Here is a 23,942-nt window from a genome sequence, read left to right on the forward strand (position 1 = left end):
CTGTCTCAGAGCCACTGACTCCTCATGTTATTACTCACAACATGGATTACAGAAATGGATTTTTCAACAAAATCTCAAACTTGTGTTGATTTGTAAAACTGCTTCAACAAAATGAGTTTCCACAGGAAAAAGGCTGGGCTGGTCATCAGCTGGAAGAAAACATTTCCCCCCCGGCTTCCTTGGAAAAAAGGTAACATTTACTACATTTTTATTGATGAGGAACTTCTGTTAGATACTGTGTCACTCACCAGCTGATAATGTCAGTGATTAGTGAGATACTGTACATCTGATTGAATATTAGTCTTTACTTCCTGTGATCTTCCTAATGTTTTTCCTCTGTAAACAGAGAAAGAATTCCCAAACTGTGCTGGGCTTCGTTGTGAGGATAAAAAGGAGGATTGTATCAAACACATGAGTTGGATAGTTTCATCACGCTCACATTCACACAGGAGTTTAACTCAATTAACATGTTTTCTTTCATTTGAAACATTTAAAACATGCCCTATAATAAAGCCTTTTTCTTTATGTTCCCTTTAAAACAGATTCTTCTGCTCACTGCAGAAATCTAACAATCATAACCAACAGGGTTGGGGTCAATTACATTTGATTATCCATGTTCAATTACAACTCAATTACGATTATAGAGACCGACATTTTTAATTAAAACTCAAATTAAAATGATTATTTTACCCTTGAAAGTCACGTGCAACTACATTTTCAATTACTAAAGTTAAATTACTTCTTTTTTCTATCAGTATATCCCTCGGTTTCAATAATTTTAAATATGGTAAAATAATTCTCGAGAATTAAAGACATTCTGAGCTTTGCTGCCATTAATATGAAATATATAATTTATATATGATAAACAGAGTCAGTCAAAAGTTTCTTTTTAAATCATTAGAGGCTCCTGTGGCTGTGAGCTTATACTTAGCCATTATTCAGTGCAATGTTTCCCAAATGGGGGCACGTGTACCCCTAGGGGTACACGATGGCACTACAGTTGGTCCTTGAGAGCGTAAGAGAGCGGAAAATTATCAAATGTGAGCATGAAAAATATGGGTTTTATAATGTTTACTTTTAGTTGAAAATGATAATTAATAATAATGATGATGGAAATTATCTTAAATAGAACATGAAATGAAAATACAACGGTCAGTTGCAGGAGATGATTGGAAATTACAAAAACTATAGAAATAAATCTATTCTGGAGACACTGAATCAGTGTTTTTCAACCTTGGGATGGTGACCCCATGTGGGGTTGTCTGGAATTTATTTGGCGTTGCCTGAAATGTCTAGTAATTGATAAAAGAGAAGTAATTCTTTACATTTAAAACAACACACAATCTTAACTGTATTGATTCTATACTTTCACTTTCTCAAATATAAATCTATTTAAAATAAAATGCACTACAAATACTGTATATCTGAGCTGGCACAACTTGTCACTAATCCTGTCTATGTTCTGTATTTGTAACGCAGTAAAACAAACACCATCATAAACTAATTCTAACACTGTAAAAATACTGTTTAAGTGCACTTATTTACAAAATGATATTATCTAAAAATGGTATCACTATTACTGCTATTCTGATGAAAAGGTTGTAGTCGGACAAAGGGGGGACTTGGATTCAGAAATAAGAGAACGGGGGTATTTGAGCCTAAAAAGTTTGAGAAGCACTGATTCAGTGCATTTTTGCTACATTTTGCTTGAATTAATAACATTAAAGTTGAAATGTGAACAAGCCCAAACCAACATGAGCTGAACCTGATTCCTGACAACGCTAGTGTAGCAGCTCAGTCCAAACGTCCTGGAATTTGGCCCATGGAGATTCTACTTCTAATCATGAAAATTCTTTGAGCAAAGGCCTTCTTTGTATCGCTACATTCCACTGATTCTAAGGAGCTGTAGTATCCAGTGTCTACACACTGGAACAATGTGAAGCAAAGTCAGTGGCTGCACGTTTATGACTGATGTCCTGATCCTACGTCTCTTAATCCATGATTATTCTTAATAAATGAATTAGATGTTTTTTCAGATAAATTCTCACACACATGCACACACACACACACATGCACACACACACACACACACACACACACACACACACACACACACACACACACACACACACACACACACACACACACACACACACACACACACACACACACACACACACACACTACTCCACATTAGAAAAGAAAAATACACTACTGGTCAAAAGTTTTAGAACACCACACTTTTCCAGTTTTTTACTAAAAAAGATTCAGTTTATTATTAAATGAAAGCATAGAACAAATAAGTAATTATTGTGTAAAAAGAAATGATGGAATCCATGACCAATACTGTTCAGCTGGTGCTCATGAGGGTCTGGTACCACAGTATGTTCCAGCACTGGTTTTATGCAGACAGAGGGGGTTGAAAGGAACCAAGAACAGTGTGAACACCTGTAGGAATGAGTAGCACCAGCTTTCAAGACAGATTCAACCTTTATTGCTGCAGAACAGCTTTAAATTGTTTACCCACTTCCTGGTCCCTGAAAAAGGTCTATTTGTGTAATTCTGAAATGTACATTATTGTTCAATCCTGGGAAACCATGACTTTTTTTTTTTACCTCTGGCTGTTCAGTTCAGTTCTTACCTTTGTACCATTTACGCTATTCATTGGACTTGTACGACTTGAATTGTAATAAATAACTGGAATAATTAGGGTGTTTTAAAACCTTTGACTGGTAGTGTATATTCACACCATTCAACACTAAGAACAGGAGGTTGACTGAACAAGTCCACTGCTTTTATTACTTATAATCAGTGATGGGCAATAAAGCGTTAGAAGTCAATCAATCAATCTTTATTTATAAAAAGTGCTTTTCATAAGAAGAAATGTAGCTCAAAGGGCTTTTACATATAGTTCAAAATACACGCAGCGCGTACAAACCCCATGCATCACACACAGACACACAAGTCAAAATAAGGACAATGGCACATGCCTGGGTACAGAGACATCACAAGGAGCCGTAAGAAGTAACGTGTTACTGTAATCTGATTACTTTTCCCAAGTAATGGATTATAATTGAAGAAACAGTACCATATTTTCCGGGCTATTGAACGCACCGCTGTATTGGCTGCATTCCAATAATTTAGCAATTTTCCAAGAAAAAATCATGTAAAGGCCGCGCCGTGACATAGGCCACACCCTATTGACTGGTGAGGGTGCCCTTCAAAAGACTCGGCCAGTCAGAACGGGCAGATAGACGGGCTGCAGAACTCCCGTTAATGGAGGTTTCTGTGTATTTCCACGTATTCTGATCAGTTTGAACGGAAAAGTTTTCATCTCCACATGAAGTCTGCATATCGCATCCATGATCATCACCTCAGCAGTGATCACCTAGGGGTCTGCAACATTTACTCTCAAAGGAGCCATTTTGCCTCATCTCACCTGGATTAAAGTCCTCCCGGAGTCAAAAAAATACCTTCTCAATGGAAACAATATAGTGTATAAAATTCTATACAGTTAAAACTGTATTGCATAATGTTGCGTAAATAATGTTTTTTTGATAATGTATTTGAAGGGCTACAAACAGTAACTTGAATTTGATAACACATGATCATGTTGATCAACACATGGTCTCTATTTTCTTCCAGAATAGTCTTTTAGTTTATTTAGTAAAGTTTGATAAAGTAAAAATCAGGAGTGCTTCAGCTCTCTCTCTCTCTGTGTGTGTGTGTGTGTGTGTGTGTGTGTGTGTGTGTGCGTGGGTATGGGGGGTGAATCCATTCTAAATTGATGCGCACCAGTCCAACGAACGCTTAAGCAAATGCATATCATATGCCTACACGTCTGAACATCTGATCTACATTTTTAATAGACTTAGAACAGACACAGACGCTTTAATGTGCATATACATTACATATGCAGACATACGACACACCTGGATGTACACCTAACAAACATAAATATATCAGTCACATGTGGCGTGAGTGAAGCTATAGCGATCAGGTGACCTTCACTCTGTAGCACCGTCTGTGTGACATGTAAACACAGAAAAAAAAATTAGGCGCTTACGTGTGCAGGCGTGTACTCGTGTAAGTGTTGTGTTGTATCCTGTCCAATCACAGCAACGATCTGACTCAGAGCATAACACTACAGTCACTACCACTCTATGGACGGGTGTATACCTGTCAAGTATCCCGTTTTGGCCCGTATTTTAATGTAATAATAATTAAAAGATGTCTTACTAAACTGAACGCCGTCACTTGCCTCGTGAGAACTTCCACCTGAAATGACCTGAGTGACAGTTCTCATTAGATTAGATTAGTGCTGACATCAGCAACAAACCTGGAAACAACTCAGAACAGAGATGATGAATGAAGACGTTCTGTGATTAAAAACTAAAAACTGGTGTAAATACATTATAAAATATAACATAGAGTTTATCTTCATAAAGACCATCAGGATGTGACACAGTTACACGTTCTGTTAGATTAATAACTGATATTTTAACGTCTACCACAGCAGAAGAAACACGTAAGTCACCATGAAAAATCATCCAATCACAAGCTCCACAAATATACACTGTTTATAAAGTGTTAAATAATGTAAAGTCTGTAAAAAATGTGTCTAATAAGTCATTAGTGAATATCAGAGAATGAGAAATTATAATAAAATATATAATAAAATAAAATGTTAATGTCTAACTTAAAGACAAGCAACGTGAAATTTACAGTAAATATGCAACGTGTTGACTTGTATATAAACTGTAAATATATTAAATAAACGCATGTGCTTCATATACACATTTATGTTTTTATTTAGGCTGTTTTATAATTTAGGAATTAGGGCTCTTCAAGCTCTTTTGCTTCGGTACAGAAAACGAAAAAACGGAAAATGAACACCTTTATTCGTTTTCTCCATTAGCGATTGGCCAAAGTACGTGACCCAGAAGTGTACTCTCATCCGACGCTAACGGCTATGCTAACGGCAGTTCAGCATGACAGGATCGCTGCTTCCAACTGTGCATCAGAAACGTGTCCTGTTCACTTTAGCTGGTGTTGAACACAGAACCTCCTCACAGACATTTAGGAGGATTTAGAGACTCCTAAGTGTTGCAGAGCTAACGATATCTCGGAATGTGTAACGCTTCACTTCCGGGTCACGTACTTTGGCAAATCGGTGATGGAGAAAACAAATAAAGGTGTTCGTTTTCCAAGAGCTTGAATTTGAAAAACAAGGCGTTTTCCGTTTTTTCATTTTGGTTTTGGAAACAAATATCAAATAATGAGTGTTTTTTTCATTTTTCATGTTTTTGTTACATAATGAAAAACAAATGAACGAATGATACACAGATTCATGACGCCGCCGTCCTGTTATTAAAGCAGTGAGGGTTTTACTTTTCCTACATTATCTGAAGCTTGTTTCTGAACGTTCAGTTCATCGTGATGTTCAGTGACTGTTACAGTTCAGTTATTCTGCTGTAGGGGGCGCTGTCAGTAATATTCTGCCTCCTGCAGACGCTTTCACTGGACACACGTGTGTGACTGAAAAATACACACATAGAGTGCACTGCCGCATTGGCCACACCCTCACCTTTAAAGGAAAATACCATACACCACAAAATATGGTATTTAGATTATAGTTATTTTTCGTTACTACGTTACTAAACCGTCTTGCTACTGTTTGTTGGGCGTCTTGTGTTTTATAGAACATTATAACCCAGTTTTTATTCTTCTTTTTTGCGTTCTATCCCAGTCGTCCACCGTATTCTCTCTAAGCAAAAACGTTTCTGAGTGTGTGTGTGTGGAAGGCTATTTTTTATTCCATATGAGAAGTGAGCAGCAATCTCTTCAAATATTGAACGTCAAAATTGAACCTATATTTCGGACGTCGTGTAGACGTACAGATGTGGTCCCGACCGACCGACGCAATATGGACGTGATCTGGCGATCCAGTGCACGTCGGATGTTTAGTGGATTATTTCTGTTTCCATTTCCTTCCCTGTTTAGATTATAATACGCTATTAAACCTCCTGAAATTATAACAAATTTATATTTCTATACTTTAGATGATTTATGGAAGTCAGGAGGGTTGTGCGTCAATCACGCTTCACATGTTGACACTTAGAAGCCGTTTAACAGGAAAAATATGGTGGAATTGTGTGATATGGTCCCAAAACATGGAAGGGAGGGATTAGTCCGTGTCATTTTAAAAAAAAAATCAGTTAAAAAGTCTTTTAAAGTAGGGGATTCTCTTTTTCTTTTCTGATTCCAAATGGTGAATCACCTGCAATTTTGTTGTACTTTCTGCAATGACAATGAAAGGATTCTATTGTATTCCATTCTTAAGTTTTGTATTATTACAAAGATTTTGAACAAGATTAATTTGTCGTCCCAAATGTGAGGCCTCCGTGTCATGTTGGAGCCTGATTTTAACTAAAGAGTTAAAAAAATGGTTCAGATTGCTTCTGTGTTTTCCATCCCTTTTCCATGAAATGATTTTGATTTTATTTCTTTGTCTTTGGTCATTCATTGGTGTTTTCAGTGTGGATCCTTCTGTAACTACAGTCATTGATGATAATCTGCTTTTATTAAACTTACAGCTGAATCTTTGAGTTGTGTTGCAGTGATGTTCTCCGTGTGTCCTGTTATATTTAGTGATTTGTTCCAACAGTTAATGTGTGTCTTGTCTTGTATGTTTCAACAGGAAAAGGAAGCACGGATGCATTAGCAGAGAGCGACGTTGTCCTGACAAAGATCAAGCTTGGTTCTAGTGATCAGCGTGTGTCCGATGTCTCAGCAGCGCTGTGTTCTGACCCCACACTGAAACTCTACCCTGCTGTTTGTTTGGACTCGGAAATTCCAAAAATGTGCAAGTTTGAGTCGGTGGACTCTGGAGTGGAGCTGCCCAGCCGTGCACACTCTCCACGCAGCTTTGTGCTGCTCAGTCGTGAGTCGTCTTGTTCCTCCACTAACTCAGATCCTGATAAAGTAGTCCCCACGACACAGAGGCCTGAGTGTCACAGATCAATACACAGCTCTATGAATACAGCAGCTGGAACTCCTGTTGCTGTGAGAGTTGGACAAATGAACCAAGGCAGCACTTCATCCAACACCACATCCAACACTACATCCAACACCACATCCAAGCATCCTGATGACAACACTGGACACTGCTCACTACAAACAGCTGATGATGTATGTGAGGCGGAGTCTGTGAGCTACACCACCACTAGGGACGACAGCCTGGAGACCTACATGGACCAGTGCCGCAGACACTGTGAGGTCAGAAAAGAAAATACATTTCATTCATTTATTTCATTTTACACAATAGTTAGTTCTGACCTAGTGATTCAATTGGACGACAGACATTCAAATTGTGCTGATATAGAGCAACAGCACTGGGACTTCTTATGGATCATATCACTCCGTTGTACAGCTGATCTAAATACCGTTAACTCATTCACTGCCAGCCCTTTTCAGAGCAGCCAAGTCCATATTGCCAGGCGTTTTGATTTTCACTGATTTTTTAAGACCCATAGAATATTTTGTATTATGACAATCTAAAATATGATTCTGAAAAATTAGACTATCTAGTTTCATCAGAAAAAACTATTTTGTTTCTAGCTGGTTTTGTTCTTCTGTAATCAGCAACTGAATAGAGGCAAGTTTCACACAAATCGCCAGATTGTGACAAAAAGCTGAGAAAAAAGTTTTTTTCTGAAAAAAATTTGTGACATTGAAGCAATTTTTTTTTTTTGCCTTAGTGACACCTCAACACTGGTTTCCTTCTATAAAACTACAAAAACAACACTGAGACCTGGCTTTTGATGGCAAAATTATTATTATTATTTTACTATCTAGGTCAGAGTTGAATGGTTTTCTTACTGTATTTTGGCGTTCCTTCAAGTCTCTCCCCCATCACAACTTCCTCCTCATCTCCTCACATGCCGAGTGTCAGCGCTTGCCCCATTTTTTTTGATTGTTTTATCTCACCATCGCCACACTCTCAATAGTCCACTTAGTTCCACACATGCTCTGCTCAGCTGTGTGCTGCTGTGAGCTGCTGGGAACGTCAGCATCAACTCTTAGTGCCATTTTCTGTCCCGTAAACTCCTTTTCTCTGAGCTCTGCCCATCATGGGTGATCTCTCATCCAAAGGTGCTCTGCTGCCACCTACATGTCACCAGTTGGTCACTATATCATGGTACAAGCTTCACGGGAGAGCTTTGTCACACTGTCTCTTAGCAACCCCAGCCAAAAAACACAATTAACATCTATAGAAGTCTTTGGCAGTCAATGAGTTAATTACTGTTACATCTTTGGCTACACACAGCAATACACTGTCTTTACGTTCACACTATTGCTACGTTCACACCGTTGCTACGTTCACTGTTTTTAACAGATCAGATATAGGTCGCATATGGACAAAAAGATCAGATTTGGGTCACATTTTTCTGCAGTGTGAACATAGTGTGTGTGTGTGCTCTCCACTAGTGGAGCTATTTCTGTGGAGCCATATGATTGAATAAACAAACAAATTATAATCTCTTGTCACTTATTAAATGTTAAATAATAAAATTGTAGAACTGTTGTATATCAGCACTGGTGTGATTTCATATATCATATATTTCATCACAACAGCACCACCTCTCGTGTGATATTGCTTAATTGTATGCTTCCGAAGTCCAAGAAGCAAACATACACTCAGGAGTTTAACAGTCCTTTTTACATTTTCATCTGTGAGCATCCACATTAATGTCTATGTGTGGCACATTCTGTACTTAACTTAGTTTTCAAACTGAAATGGGTTTGCGTTAGATTAACCAGACCCTCAAATGTTCTTTTGCTCTATTGTCTTTAACTAAAAGTCTACAACAAATGACTGATGGCTGTTAGAAATGGGGGCAGCGACAGGATGAAGTTTGTAGGAGGAATTCCAGGCTTCAGCAGAGAGACGTGAACCAAGCTTCATATCAGAGCTGTGTAAACACCCACATGGATCCTCCCTACAGAGCCCAGTTAGCATGGACTCATTTCCACGTAACCACGTCTACACACGTTTCTGTAAATCCACCATTAGTTTGATTCACTATGACTCTCTACATCTGGCCCACACCGACCCTGACACTACTTCACAAACTGTCATCAACCAGTGGGCGTGCACTGTAGCTGTTCCCACACAACGTTCTTGAAGCCAAAATGCAGCGCTTAGGGGCACTTCCATCTTGCAAATTTGACATCATTTGGAGTCTGTGCAGTAAGGTCCAGCGGGAGGAGCCCTGGTAACACGCCCCTCCCATTTAGTCCTGATGACTTACCCAGCCCAGCTATGCCACCAACATAAGTATCTTTCCCACTGGAAATTCTACCAACGTCTTGTTCAGATCACAGAGGTTAGTACTAGTACTAGTAGCTATAAAAAGATGGAAAACTGAATGGAAAAGTTTAATGGTATCTCTGCTTTCCTTCAAGACGTAACTGCTATTCACAAAGAGAGCTATGCAAGATCTGAGGCTGTCACTTATCGCCCTATATGACGTCAAATCCTGTTTATCAACCTTAAATAGCTTATTTAAAACAAACATGAGCACTTGAACACATTGTAGGATGATAATAACTTTTGATCACAGCAGAGTTTAGGTTTGGAAAAAAATTATGTGACAAGTATTTGAACTTTACAGTTTGACCCATCTGTTATCATTGAGGAGGCGGGGTTTATGACCTATACTGCAGTCAGTCAGCAGGAGGAGCTCTAAAGAAAAGCTTCACTTCCCTGGGGAACTTGTCCCGTCCATTCTTTTTACAGTCTATGTCATCAATACATGGAAAATAGTAGTGGCTGAAAATACCGCTGTCATTGTGTGCGTGTCTGGATACAAGACAACATGTCTGTGGAGCGGCCATATTTTAACACATCTGAGCACTAAAGCCTCTTCTAAGCAGAGGTTGAGACGGAGCAAAAACAATGAAAGACACACACTGAAATACCATTTATATTTCTGTTATGTTGACGCCTGACATGCGCCTCCAACAAATCCAAACTACACATCAGCAGCATTATTTCATCTTTAGAGTCTGTCAGCACATGTTTCACAGAGATCCTCTGACCTTCATCACCACTTTGTCCACATTATAATGATCATTACTTGGAGGCTGTAATAAAGCATCCAAGTAACGCTTAACATTTACATTTTTATTTAATGTACACATGAATATTTAGTATTCTATTTTGTATTGTGCATTGTTGAAATGTCAGCGCTAAAGAAACAGGTTCCTATATTTTTTTATTGATTTATTCTTTGAAGCATTATTATTAATTCACACAATGTTTTAATTTTAGTGAAGTTAGTACACAGAATCATAAATGCAATGGGACAAATAATTGGAAAAATAATGTATTTCTGTTTTTCGGTTTCCTCACTGGATAAATAATTAGAGGATGTGGGCGGGGCTAGAAGCGCTGCTACAGACAGCATCGTCTGACCAAACTTATCAACTGCTTTGTAGAAAGAATATTTCAGACTAAATTCAACAGCTTCATCAGTTGCTCTGTTTATTTCATGATATCCACAGATATTATAACTATTTTACACTGTTCAGTTTATACTTCTCTGGAATGTTCTGGACTAAGTGATGTTTTTATTTTAATACAAAAACACATTTGTTTCAGAAAGTTTACAAAAAATTCAGAAAATCATGAATATATCTTAGTTAAATGTAAGTTAGTGCTTAGTGAACAATGCAATCATAATATTCTTTATTTGTATAATAAATAATAATAATAATAATAATAATAAACACTATTTAATAGTTTAAGCTCATTTATTGTTTTCATTGATTCAGTCATTTACCAAAATACATTTAAAATATAAAAATATTGCTTCTCGTGTCAAATATTGTTAGATCATTAATTCAGATTTATTAATTACAAAGTCTCTAAATAAATCAATTTTTTTTTTTTTTTAACTGAGTCCCTCCACTAATTTTAAAGTGTTTTTATTTATTTATTTTAAACAAAACCAAGCTGAACTTTTAATTTGACACTAAAATGTCACACAATTAATCTTCATAAATGGATGATCAGAGACCAAAATGTCAATCCTCGCACAAAATCTGAAATGATATGATGCGATATGACGGACTCCATCCTCTGAAATGTAAGTATCTCAGTGGCACAGGCTAAACTATTACCAATATGTTTTTAGGGTGGCCATACCAGCCTGTCATTGCCTGGCCAGCCCCGGATAGTTGTAACACACTGACAGCCAATCAGATTGCAGCATTTCTTGCCCACGGTCAATGGTGCTGAACTGCTTTGTTACTTTTCTAAATTTAGTTATAATATGTAATGTTACACTGCAAAAATCGTATCTGTAATTAAGATTGATTTTCTGTTGCATTCAGAAATTAATTAAAAACAACCTATTTGACCTATTATGCATATTGAAAATAAGCTGACCAGTGCTTTGAAGATGAAATTACTTAACTTTACTTAAAATCAGTGTTTTATTAAAAATACTCAAACATGAGCCTTCAGTAGAGAAAGCTAAAACAAGTATAAACAGGTTAAAAAACAAAAACAAGAACAGGATAACTATGGAACTTAGCTGCTGCAAACAATGGGACTGGGCAGAAGTTGCAGTAACTTGGTGCAACAAGAAGAATACTGAGCAAAACAAGAGGGACTAAAAACAAGCAAGTATAAAAATAAGTTTATAATGAGTATTAACAATCAGTTTTAATATACAAATGGTTGTTCATGTGGATCTTGTTGGGTTCTTTCTTTCTTACTGTGAACTCTATTTTTTTTTTTGTTAAGCGCTTTGAGATGACTTTGTTGTAATTTGCACTATATAAATACAGTTCAATTGAATTGAATCCTCAAAAAAACAACAATATCAATTAGACATTTATACACAAGGAAAAAAACGACTAAATCTATTAAATGAATCAGTACACAATTTACACACCTGACACTATGCCTGCATTAGTATCAAGCACCAATTGTACTATAGTTGGAGTTTTGAATATGATCCGGAATCTTGGGTAAAAAACATTCAATGTCTGGGGGTAAATTCTGAAGACCAGCTCAAACAAAGCAAAACAATAACTGATTGAAATGTGTATGTAATTGAAAAGAATGGATGGAGCAACAGAATGGTGCAATATGAGAACAGTGGATGATTAAAATATGAAATGTATTAAGAGTATACATAAAATGTCAGCATTGCTACATCTTTCCTTCTGCTGCCCACCTCTCCTTTTCCATGCCATAGAATGATGAGGCTTGAAATTCCCTCCATGTCATTTCCTTCGTCATGCCTCTGTCTTTATATAAGGCGAGGACTTATGTGGGCAGTAAATGTATTTTCCTGAAACTCCTGGAAACCCTGTGTGTACATGTTTGCTGTTTGGATCCTGCTTTAGCTCTGTGCGACAGAATTGGAGTTTCCTCTTCTTTTCAGCTTTTTCCTCCACTCTGCGCTTTGTTAGCTGAAGTTCACGCTGAAAGAAATCAGTCTGTGCAAACTCTTCTTGGGCCATCCTAGGATTTGTCAGGCCCTCTGCAGAATAGGCTTTAAACACCTTTGTGGAGCAATAGTAGTAAACAATGGCTCCTTGTTGATAAAAGTGATGAACTGATGATACCTCACTTTGGTAGCTGGATTTTTGGCTGCCCACATGAGAAACATTTCTTTGTCTGTCTGGGTTGTTGTTGCTGCTGCTTTTGCTGCTGGTCTGCGTGTCGGTGGAGGAACAACAGCAGAAGGTCCAGCTGACGGAACAAGGATGAAAAACAAAAACATAATTAGTGACATGTCGTCATTTTCACATCTTTTATTATCATCACAGATTATATAATAACTTAAAACATATTTTGACCACAGTTACATAGTCATAAAAACATCTTACTGTGTGGTGTGTGAGGGTCTGGTCTGCGTGTCAGTGGGGGAACAACAACAGAAGGACCAGCTGAGAGAACAAGGATAAAAAATAAAATGTCATATTATTTACACACTTTATTTTTCTTATTATAGGCACAGTCAAGGACAAATTTGTGTATTAGACAGTATAGTAAAGGACACACTTGAGACACAGTAACAAAGAGTTATGAAAACATATTACTGTGTTGGTTGGCTCATGGGTACGAAGGGCAGAGGAGATCTCAGAAGGTGGGAGGGTTCCTGAAAAGATCAATGTATATATGTTCAATTAAAGCCAATCAACTCTATTTACTTTGCATTGCATCATTTATTTATTCACTTTATTACTATATTTGTTCCCACTAATGTACAGAAACTTGTAACACTCATATGGGCCACAATGTCGACATTGTTAAGGAGAAAATAAAACTGAATATGAAAATCAGCCTGGTGCTGAGCTCGTCCTCTCCGTTAGCTGGTGACTATCACGCTCAGGAAGGGGCACAGGTCACTTCACGGTAGGCATGGAGGGGGCTACAAGGACGGAAAGAAAACCAGACAACAAAAAGCATTCATCAGTAAATGATTGAAGTATACAGTAACTCATGTTACCATGGTGTATGCCAATTTATTTAATGGATTAACATGAATGTACTGCAAATGGAGAAACAAATTATACTGCAATTACCATCTACAAGTGGCTCGTACAGTTTCCTTTGGGTGTGAGCAGGTGGTCTGGATAGCAAAGTAGGAGGCACTAAAACAGACATTTTTATGTCAGTTAGAAACATGAAACAATTGGTCTTGATAAAGGCACAAAGCACTAAAATCTTACTTCACCTGCTAAGTCTTATGAATTCAAGGGGTACTTCATCTGATTCTGATTTAATAGTAATATAATGGTACTAAACTTTATTTACACATTTTTGTACAATTATATTGAATATTATTATTAATAATATTTTTTAAGTGGTTGATGTATTTGTAGTTAAAAAATCATTTGAATTTCATAACAACATGATCATGTCGGTCAACACATACAAATTGCTAGATTCTTGCAACATATCAAGCATGCATTTTAATCACTATTTTCTTCCAGAAAAGTCTTTTTGTTGGTTTAGTTATCTTACCAGGGATTTAAAATGTAAGGTTGATGAAAGTTATTATTATTATTTTTAGGTTGACAAATTGTTTTATCACAATTTTATTTAGTGTCAGTCATTTATCATTAACACCCTCTGTAAGAAATAATTCATTATTTTAATATGTTCTTATAGCTATAGGGAGTCATTGCAAAAGAGTCAAAGAGCCACAAGTTGCAGACCCCTGTCCTAGGGATACACGTATATCACAGGTATACAGAAGAACTCAAATGCAACGCAGGAAGGAGTAGACAGATACTGAAATGTCTAAATAAGATTGAATAAACGGGCCCCGCACAAAACCAGGAAGACAACTGAAATATTCCCCACTCGGATTTGTTATTTAATAAAGAACTCAGATTCCACACTTAATAATCAAAAACAGGAACTCTCAATACCCCACTTTAATAATCACACTCAGGAACTCTCAATACTTTCTAGGAGTTTGAAGTCTCTCTTAACGGGTTGACCATCTAGCCAGAGACTGAAAGAACAGAGGGCGTATAAGTAACCTCCTCCAACTTGACGAGGGAATGAGGAGCAGCTGTGGAGAGCAGGAAAACTGGGCAGGCAGGAAAACATGGACAGGAACAGGCAAAATCAAGGAACAGGGAGTGAATAAGGAGCTAAACCATAACTAACTAAGCAGACTCATGACAGAACCCCCCTCTCAAGGGACGGCTCCTGCCGTCCCAACAGCAACCACCACACCGGGAGGGAGGAGGGGAACCCGGCGGAGGTTCAGAACTCCTCAGAATGCCCAGAACCCCGTTCCGAACAGACAGAAGAACCACCACTCGATTCCTCCACAGAACCACTGTTGTCCAGCTGGTCATCCAAGGCCGCAGGAGGAAGGACAGAAGGCACCCCAGAAGCAGTGACGGCCACCGAAGGTTGGTCCGGATGTTGTTCATGGAAAGCTCGAATGAGACGCGGGTCCAAGAAAAACCTGGCAGGTACCCAACATCGCTCCTCAGGACCATACCCCTCCCAGTCGATTAGGTATTGGAGTCCTCTGCCACGGCGCCTGGAACGGAGAAGGCGTCGGACCGTGTAAGCAGGTTCTCCATCAATCAGACTCGTTGGTGGTGGAGGAGGTAGGGTTGGAGCAAGAGGACTTTCATGGACAGGTTTAACCTTCGAGACCTGGAAAGTGGCATTAATGCGCATGGCCCTGGGTAACTTGAGACGCACAGCCACAGGGTTGACCACCTTCTCAACTTCAAAAGGGCCAATAAACCTTGGAGTGAGTTTCTTGGACTCAACTCTAAGAGGGAGATCCTTTGTGGAAAGCCAAACCATCTGGCCTACTTGGTATACAGGAGCCTCAGAGTGGCAGCGATTAGCAGAAGCAGAGTAACGATGTGCTGACCGGAGCAGGGCTTTCCGTGCCAGTTTCCAGGTTCTGTAGCAGCGTTTGATGAAAGCCTGAACAGATGGACAAGACGCTTCTTTCTCTTGGGACGGAAATAAGGGTGGCTGATACCCATACGCACATTGAAAAGGTGAAAGGCCTGTGGCCGTACTTTGCAGAGTGTTATGCGAGTACTCGATCCACAGTAACTGTTGGGACCAGGAGGACGGGCTCTTGGAAGCCATACAACGCAAAATGGTTTCCATCTGTTGGTTAATTCTTTTGGTTTGGCCATTTGATTGAGGATGGTAACCTGAAGACAAGCTGACAGTGGCCCCTAGAAGCGAACAGAACTCCCGCCAGAAAATGGAGGTGAATTGTGGACCCCGATCCAAGACAATATCAGTAGGTAGTCCGTGCTGGCGAAAAACATTTAGCAACATAATTTGGGCGGTCTCCTTCGCCGACGGAAGTTTAGGAAGAGGAATGAAATGAGCCATCTTACTAAAACGATCTACGACTGTCAGGATGGTGGTGTGTCCGTCAGAAGCAGGTAAGCCGGTAACAAAGACAAGGGATATATGGGACCAAGGTCGATGAGGAACAGGTAGGGAATGAAGATGTCCAGCAGGTGCTTGGTGTGTAGGTTTTGACTGATTACATACAGGACAGGATTTGACAAAATCCCTGGTGTCTTCATCCAGGGAACCCCACCAAAACCGTTGCCGCAGGAACTCCTTAGTCCGCTGGATACCAGGGTGACATGTGAGTTTAGAACTGTGGGCCCATTGCAGAACATCCGACCGGAGCTGCTGAGGAACAAAGATTGTCAGGGAAAGTGCTGGGTCCCGGACTGTCCTCCAGAGCAGCTTTGACCCGTTCCTCCACGTCCCATGTGAGGCTGGCAACCATGTGGGAGCTGGACAGGATTGTCTCGGGTTCTTGTTCCTCTTCTTCACTCTCCAACATCCTATCGTTGAATTCCATCAGTTCTTCCCCAGAGAAGTCGTTCTGTCTGGAGTTCTCCATTTCGTTCACTTTCACTGCTTCAAAGTTGACGGCCAACTTCCTCTGTTTCCTTTTGGAGGCGGAGCCAGGGGTGTGGCCTGCCGCTGCTGCGTTGTTGTTGTGCCGAGGCGGAGTGTGCGTCGCCACCTCCTTCGTCCTGGAAACCACTTCGGAACCGGTGAGAGCGTGACTGGGTTTACTGGCCTGTGATTGGCAGAGAGCCGACGGCGGCTGCGTCACACATTTCAACGACTCGTTCTTTGCCACCGTTTGAGCCGCGTTGTAAAACTCACGAGGTTTTTGATTCATTTTGTTGGCGGACACTCGTTTCTTTGTCACCTGTAAGGGGATGAACTGGTTCTGTGAACCAATGGGCACGCCTGGTGCTGGTATCGCTTGTTTCAGGCAGATCTGATGGCAATACGGACTCCAACTAATAAAGGAACCCGTAGACCAATCGATATGCGGGTTATGTCGGAGAAGCCAAGGGAACCCCAGAATAACAGGATGTTGTGGTGTCTTCAGAATGTGAAACTGGACAGTCTCATGGTGCCTGCCAGCCAGTATCAGATGAACAGGAACTGTGCGATGTGTGATAGTACCCAGGAGTCTGCCGTCCAGAGCATTAGCAGGAACAGATGCTGGAAGAGGAACACTTTCGATCTCTAATTGTAGGGCCAGGTTTTCATCCAAAAGGCAAATATCAGAGCCTGAATCTATCAAAGTAGCCAGGGTGTGAGTACCACGTTTGAGCACCAGACGAGCCTGGAAGTGGGGTTGTTTGATAGGGGATGGTGTGGAGGAAAGACTCATCAGTACTCCCCTTTCTACTGATGACCGTGCCCCTTTTACCGGACATCTGAAAACGTAATGGCCCGGCTTTCCACAGTAAAGGCAGAGATTTCTCTGGCGACGATGTTCTCGCTCCTCTGGCGAAAGACTGGTTCGGCCCACCTGCATAGGCTCGGGACCACCATCGTGAGGAGCCGGAAAGTGGTTTACATCTACTGGAGGACGTGGTCGTGGAACAGGAAGTCGCTCAGGAATTCTGTGCCTCTTTTCTTGCCGTCGGGCTTGGATACGACGATCCAATCTGGTGGCAAGCTCCATCAATTTATCAAGAGATGAGGGAAGGTCATGTGAAACCAGCTCATCTTTGATGTAGTCATTCAGACCCAGGAGGTAAGCATCCGTTTGGGCAGCGGCATTCCACTGGCTCTGAAGGGCTCGGGTCCGGAATTCAATAGAATAATCAGAAACAGTGCGGGCCCCTTGTCTCATCCCTAGTAGACCTCCCCCTGCGTCCGGACCTAAAGAGGTTTCACCGAAAACTTTACGGAGTTCATCCGCAAAGGCCTGGAAGGAAGAACAAGCAGGTGTCTGTCGCTCCCACTCAGCCGATCCCCACAACCGAGCCCTTTCAGTAAGATGATTAATGGCAAAAGCCACCTTGGCCCTCTCGGTGGAAAATGTATGTGGTTGTAGGGCAAAGAGTATGGAGCAGTTTGTCAGAAAAGGATTACATCCTTCAGGGTCACCACCATAGCGCTCTGGGGTACCCACTCGAGGTTCAGAGACTGGTAATGGAGGAGCAAGATCAGCGGGGGGCGGAGCTGGTGCAGGATTGGGATCACCAGCAGTGACTAACTGAGTGACAGTAACTGCCAGCTGTTGGATCTGAGCAGACAGAGTAGCAATGGACTGATCATTAGCTGCAGCTGCCTGACGAACATCAGAAGTAGCAGATTGTAACTGAGCCTGATGTTGCTCCATACACTTCTCTAGTCTGTCTAGCCGCTCCATTGGGCTTTCCTTCTGTGATGCTGAGTTCATATGTGGCTAGATGGTACTATCACAGGTATACAGAAGAACTCAAATGCAACGCAGGAAGGAGTAGACAGATACTGAAATATCTAAATAAGATTGAATAAACAGGCCCCGCACAAAACCAGGAAGACAACTGAAATATTCCCCACTCGGATTTGTTATTTAATAAAGAACTCAGATTCCACACTTAATAATCAAAAACAGGAACTCTCAATACCCCACTTTAATAATCACACTCAGGAACTCTCAATACTTTCTAGGAGGTTGAAGTCTCTCTTAACGGGTTGACCATCTAGCCAGAGACTGACAGAACAGAGGGAGTATATATAACCTCCTCCAACTTGACGAGGGAATGAGGAGCAGCTGTGGAGAGCAGGAAAACTGGGCAGGCAGGAAAACATGGACAGGAACAGGCAAAATCAAGGAACAGGGAGTGAATAAGGAGGTAAACCATAACTAACTAAGCAGACTCATGACAACGTACCCCAGTTTGGGAACCACTAGAATATACAGAAATCTCTACAAACATTTTAACCTAGGGAATATATATATAATATAAAATAAAATATTAATGTATTTATTTATTTAATGTTAACTTATCAGTGTGATTTTTGTTAAAATGCCATATATAATATGCCTATTTATATTGCCTAATACTACTGTAATAAAAAATAAATAATCTTTCATTCGACTTTAAAACCTCCACATCTTAAACATTAAATCAAATCCCACTATCAATCCAATCTTACAAGTTTACAATCCAACCATGATGTGTCAAAAAACCACTTACCTTTGTTAAATTATTATTAAATTAAATTAAATTACGTAAATTAATTAATTGGAAAGTCTGAATGAAGCTGTTACAGCGCCACAGAGCGTTAGTGGCCAGAAGGCGCATTACATCCGTAGTGGTTTAGCAGTACCATAGAGAATGAATGGAAACGGTTTAGGGATGTTTAGCTAAACAGGTCTGAAGCTCAGCAGGTCTGGGTCTGGTTAGTAGGTGGATGGAGACCACAGTGGGTGGCAGTCACCTCAGTGGTATCTGTTACAGCCTTCTGCCACCTAAAGAACATCTCCAGAGTGAAAGGTTTAATGACTCAGAAAGATCAGGAGAAACTGGTCCATGCTTTTATCTCCAGCAGACTGGACTATTGTAATGGTCTTCATCAAACATCTACAGCTGGTTCAGAATGCTGCAGCTCAGGTCTGAACCAGAACAAAGAGATCAGAACACATTAGTCCAGTTTTAAAGTCTTTACATTGGCTCCCAGTCAGCCTCAGAGGAGACTGTAAAGTTCTGCTGCTGGTTATAAATGTGTGAATGGGTTTGGTCCAGAATACATCAGTGACATGTTAGTCAGGTATTAACCCAGCAGGTCTCTCAGATCTATGGACACAGGTCAGATAGTGGAGCCCAGAGCTCACAGTAAACATGGTGATGCTGCTTTTAGTTGTTATGCTGCAAAGAAGTGGAACAAACGGCAGCAGAGCTGAAGTCAGCATCACATGTGAACATTTTTAAATCAAAGTTAAAGGAACTTTTTTCTCTACTGTGTATGATTGAGAGAGAGATTTTTGGTCCTGTTGTTTATGTAATGTGTTTGTTGATGATTTTACTGATGATTTTAATTGATTTTACTGATGATTTTAATGTTCTTATTGATTTTAAACTGTTGAATGTTTCATCATGTAAAGCACATTGAGTTGCCTTGTGTATGAAATGCGCTATACAAATAAATTCACCTTGCCTTGCCTTATTGTGTCCTTGGGCAAGGCATTTCACCCACATTGCCTAGTATGAATGTAGTGTGTGAGTCAGTGTTGGTGGTGGTCGGAGGGGCAGCTGTGGCTACAATCGTAGTTTACCACCACTAAGTGTGGAGTGAAAGAATAATCCCTTAATTCTGTAAAGCCAAAAATGCGCTATATTGATGCATTATTAACATCACACATTCATACCATATTAAAATAGGTGAGCTCTTGTTAGCATTAGCATGTGTAGCAAACAACTGGAGCGTGTGCTTGTTTTGGTGCACTTCTGCTGTGTATGAATATGAAATTAATGACAATAGTTACATCCATTCACCATATTAAGCATGTTTCAAGAAGTGTATTAGTCAGTAATGACGTCGTTGTGACTTCTCATGTCAAATATTGTTGGGCCATTAATTTAGAATCGAGTCCCACTATTAATATGTATATACATATTTTTATTTATTTATTAGTAGTACAGACAGAAACATCAAACATAAATGCTGTTGCATGACCTACAGTTGAAAGAAGTGACGTGATTGGTCCAGCTGTGTTCACTATCGTTCCTATCACATTTATCTGTTAAGCCTCACTGCACTTTTAGTGTGAGCAAAGAAACAGGAAATGCCTGTGCTCACTTCCTGCTTTTGTTCAGACATATTTGACCACATGGACAAATATTTGCTCAAAATGTGCTTTTCCTATTATGAATCAATGCCTTCAGCTTCTGGGCTGGCAGAAATACTATCAAAACATGTGCTTTCATGACACGCTCACATAGGATCTGTATTCACACTTAGTTAGATTTACATACGTTATATATCATTTATATGTTAAAGTGCAAACTAGGGTGCATTCTTGTTAAAAATGCTCTTTTTAACTGGTCTGTATTTGTCCCCTGAACTATAATAAGGTCAAACCCAGCACCAAGTATGGAGGTAGATATGTGTCTTTATTATTCAATCAAAACAAAACTTTCCAATCAAAAACAAGTTTAACTTCAATCAAGAATAGATATTTTCAATCAAAGAAAAAAAGTGTTCAAATAAAAAAAAAAAAAAAAAAAAATTGAGACTAAATAATTGCATTTGAATACTTTTCTTTGATTGAAAATGTTTTTTTTTTGTTTTTTTATTGATGTTATCTTTTCTGTATTTAGACCATATTAACATTTCAATCAAAGAAAAAAAATGGTTTGAACGTAAGAAAAAAATGAGCCCCAAAAAATTGCGTTTTGACTTTTTTTTCTTTGATAAAATTTTTTTTTATTTTGATTGAAAAGGTTTTTTTTATTATTATTATTGAATTTTTAAAAAACACAAATCTACCTCCATAATCATGCAGAAGTTTTGGAGAAAAACTCCCTAGCATGACATTCCATGCAGTAACTCCCTACACACGCACGCACGCACGCACGCACGCACGCACGCACGCACGCACACGCACACACGCACACACGCACACACGCACACACGCACACACGCACACACACACACACACACACACACACACACACACACACACACACACACGGCATAAAATGCATGTAAAAACATCTTTCCCAGCTCAGACTGAAGATTTACTCAAAATAGTGGGTTTGGTTTGATTGACTGCATGCCATAAAAATGTACATTAAACATTAGATATTTATTGAAATTATTTGTAACAAGCAAACAAAAGAAAACAATCATAATTACTTTGGGCTACAAAGAAAAATTCTTTCAGCAACTGTTTGTTTTTAAAGTTTGTGTTTAAATGTGTCTTATTTGCTTTGAAAAATCTTTTCTAGAAATAAAATCAGTTTGAACTGAGAATGTCGTTAAATCTTGAAAACAAAAAAGAGAGAAGAGGAACATTTAGTTTGATAAATAGAATAATTCACAAAAGATTACCTGATTATAGTATTGTAAATTAGTTTAGTAATAAAGTTGTAGCATAAATAATAATCATTAATTATGTTCTTGATCATGTTTTTCAGTTTTTGATGTTGATTTGTGTGTTTTTCTGTCATCTTTGAATACCTTTAATGTTGTTTTGTGATTTTGTGTTGTCTCTGTTCTTTTGTCATTTTGCCTTTTTTGTTATTGTCTTGTATATTTTTCTTTCATTCTGGATTTTTTTTGTTTTGTTTTGTGTGTTATGAGACCTTTTGTCATTTTGTGTATGGTTACTGTTTTTGTGTTTTTCTTTTTTTGCAGTTTTTGTCTCTATCTTTCTGTCATGATCTTTCTGTGTGTGATTTTGGAGTCTCTTTGTGCGTTTACTTTAGTGCCACACATAACTCAACCGTCTGCTGCCCATGTCTGGTTTATAGTCTGTTACCATCCAATAAAAAGACCAAAAATAGCACCCACCATGAGTGTCTCTTGTATTGATGCTTCACAGGAGGCGAGTTCCAGCGCTCTGGGTTCAGGCCTCGACTACCTGGAACACATCTGCCAACTCATGGAGAAGATCGGACATCTGCAGGAGATGAACCTACGACTGCAACAGGACATCTGTCGTTTGCAGAGGAAAAGCAGGTTGTCAAAGACTAAAGAGGTGTGTTTCATGTTGCCTTTTTGTGATAGAATGGTTTGCTTTGCTTCTTATTTCGATCCCAGGGCCAAATCTATTTTTTAAGGAAACAATGAATGCAAGTGAAACATGTGATCACATTATCTGATATGTCAGTGATTAACATCAGTGTTTCTCAAATGGTGGTACGCAATGGCTCTACAGGGGGTATTTTAACACATCTGAGCACTAAAGCCTCTTCTAAGTAGAGGTTGAGACGAAGCAAAAACAATGAAAGACACACACTCAAGTGTGTTTATTAGGGATGTAACAATATCTAAATCTCACGGTCGGGTATAATCACTGTAGTAACCTCACGGTACCATAATTATTGCAATATTGTGGGAAAGCTCACGGCTTTACAGGAAGCCACAGAGTTAGCAGCAATGCTAACAATAACAAGAATGATGAGAAATTGTCTGTTCACTCTTTTGTCTGCATTTTTGTCATACTTTTAGATTGGCCACATTTACATGAGAGCTTTAATTCCTCTTTAATTCAGAATAAAAGTTTAATCCTCTTAAAACTGACCATGTAAACACTTCATTCCTAATTGTAGCCCACCTATACCCACTATATTAGGTATGGGCCTCCTCAGTTCTTCCTATACCATTAAAGATTAATAAAAATAAACCACTCTATTTATTTTACTAACTATTAAGTCCTATGTACTCTTTAAAGTGCTATATTAACTCTCATTACACCTTTAACACACTCAATGATCAAATCACAGTCACACACACACACCTGTAAATATGCAAAATGACCAAACTGTAAATTAAGAGTGAACTTATACTTTACTAAACATATTAACAAACAATATACACATCTCTGCAACAAGATCACCTCTGTCTGTAAGATTATGCACTATACTAAGTGTTATGTGAGGGGCCCACTCACCAATCACACACACACTCACACTAGCCGGCTTATTTAGCAAATAAAACCTAGTAGTTGCAGGCCTGAGTGATGCTTGGGAGCGGTGAGGCCCAAAACTTAATGGCCACTTCACTCTGTGAGCAAAACAAATAAAAAGGGTACCTGTTTCAGTAGTTCAGTGTGTGGCTCACATTCAGGTGTAAGTGAGAAGAAACTCTGCCCTAAGATGGCGGCCGAGGCAAAGTCTGCTCCAAGATGGCGGCGGAGGCAAAGTCTGCTCCAAGATGGCGGCGGAGGCAAAGTCTGCTCCAAGATGGCGGCGGAGGCAAAGTCTGCTCCAAGATGGCGGCGGAGTCTCCGTCGGCTGGTCCAGGCCTACTCTTCCGCGAGTGATGTCCGTAGAAAAGATACACCCAAAGACACTCTTCTGGCAGTCTTTAAGCACTTCAGTTACGACTAATATTCACATCCAGGCCGGAATGATGAAAAGTAGTCCTTGTA

The 23,942-nt window shown here is 39.4% G+C and overlaps 1 protein-coding gene and 1 long non-coding RNA gene across 2 annotated transcripts in view; one reads left to right on the plus strand and one right to left on the minus strand.

The window, feature by feature from the left end:
• The first annotated feature begins 3 nt into the window (after positions 1-3).
• The window catches only part of LOC114476997 (uncharacterized), a 36,897-nt gene continuing 12,958 nt past the window's right edge, over positions 4-23,942 (plus strand). Inside the window, exons 1-3 of the mRNA XM_028469021.1 lie at positions 4-190; positions 6,701-7,278; positions 22,392-22,547. Of these exons, the coding sequence (XP_028324822.1) occupies positions 112-190; positions 6,701-7,278; positions 22,392-22,547 (813 nt within the window). The 5' untranslated portion in view covers positions 4-111. The remainder of the gene's footprint in view (positions 191-6,700; positions 7,279-22,391; positions 22,548-23,942) is intronic.
• On the minus strand, positions 12,049-22,616 carry LOC114476998 (uncharacterized). The gene is made up of 5 exons (XR_003675652.1): positions 22,361-22,616; positions 13,609-13,677; positions 13,123-13,454; positions 12,910-12,969; positions 12,049-12,772 (listed from the first exon to the last, which is right to left on the minus strand). It is a non-coding gene; the product is annotated as an uncharacterized LOC114476998 (long non-coding RNA).

Source organism: Gouania willdenowi, chromosome 15 (assembly GCF_900634775.1).
Source record: "Gouania willdenowi chromosome 15, fGouWil2.1, whole genome shotgun sequence".
NCBI classification, from domain to species: Eukaryota; Metazoa; Chordata; class Actinopteri; order Blenniiformes; family Gobiesocidae; genus Gouania; species Gouania willdenowi.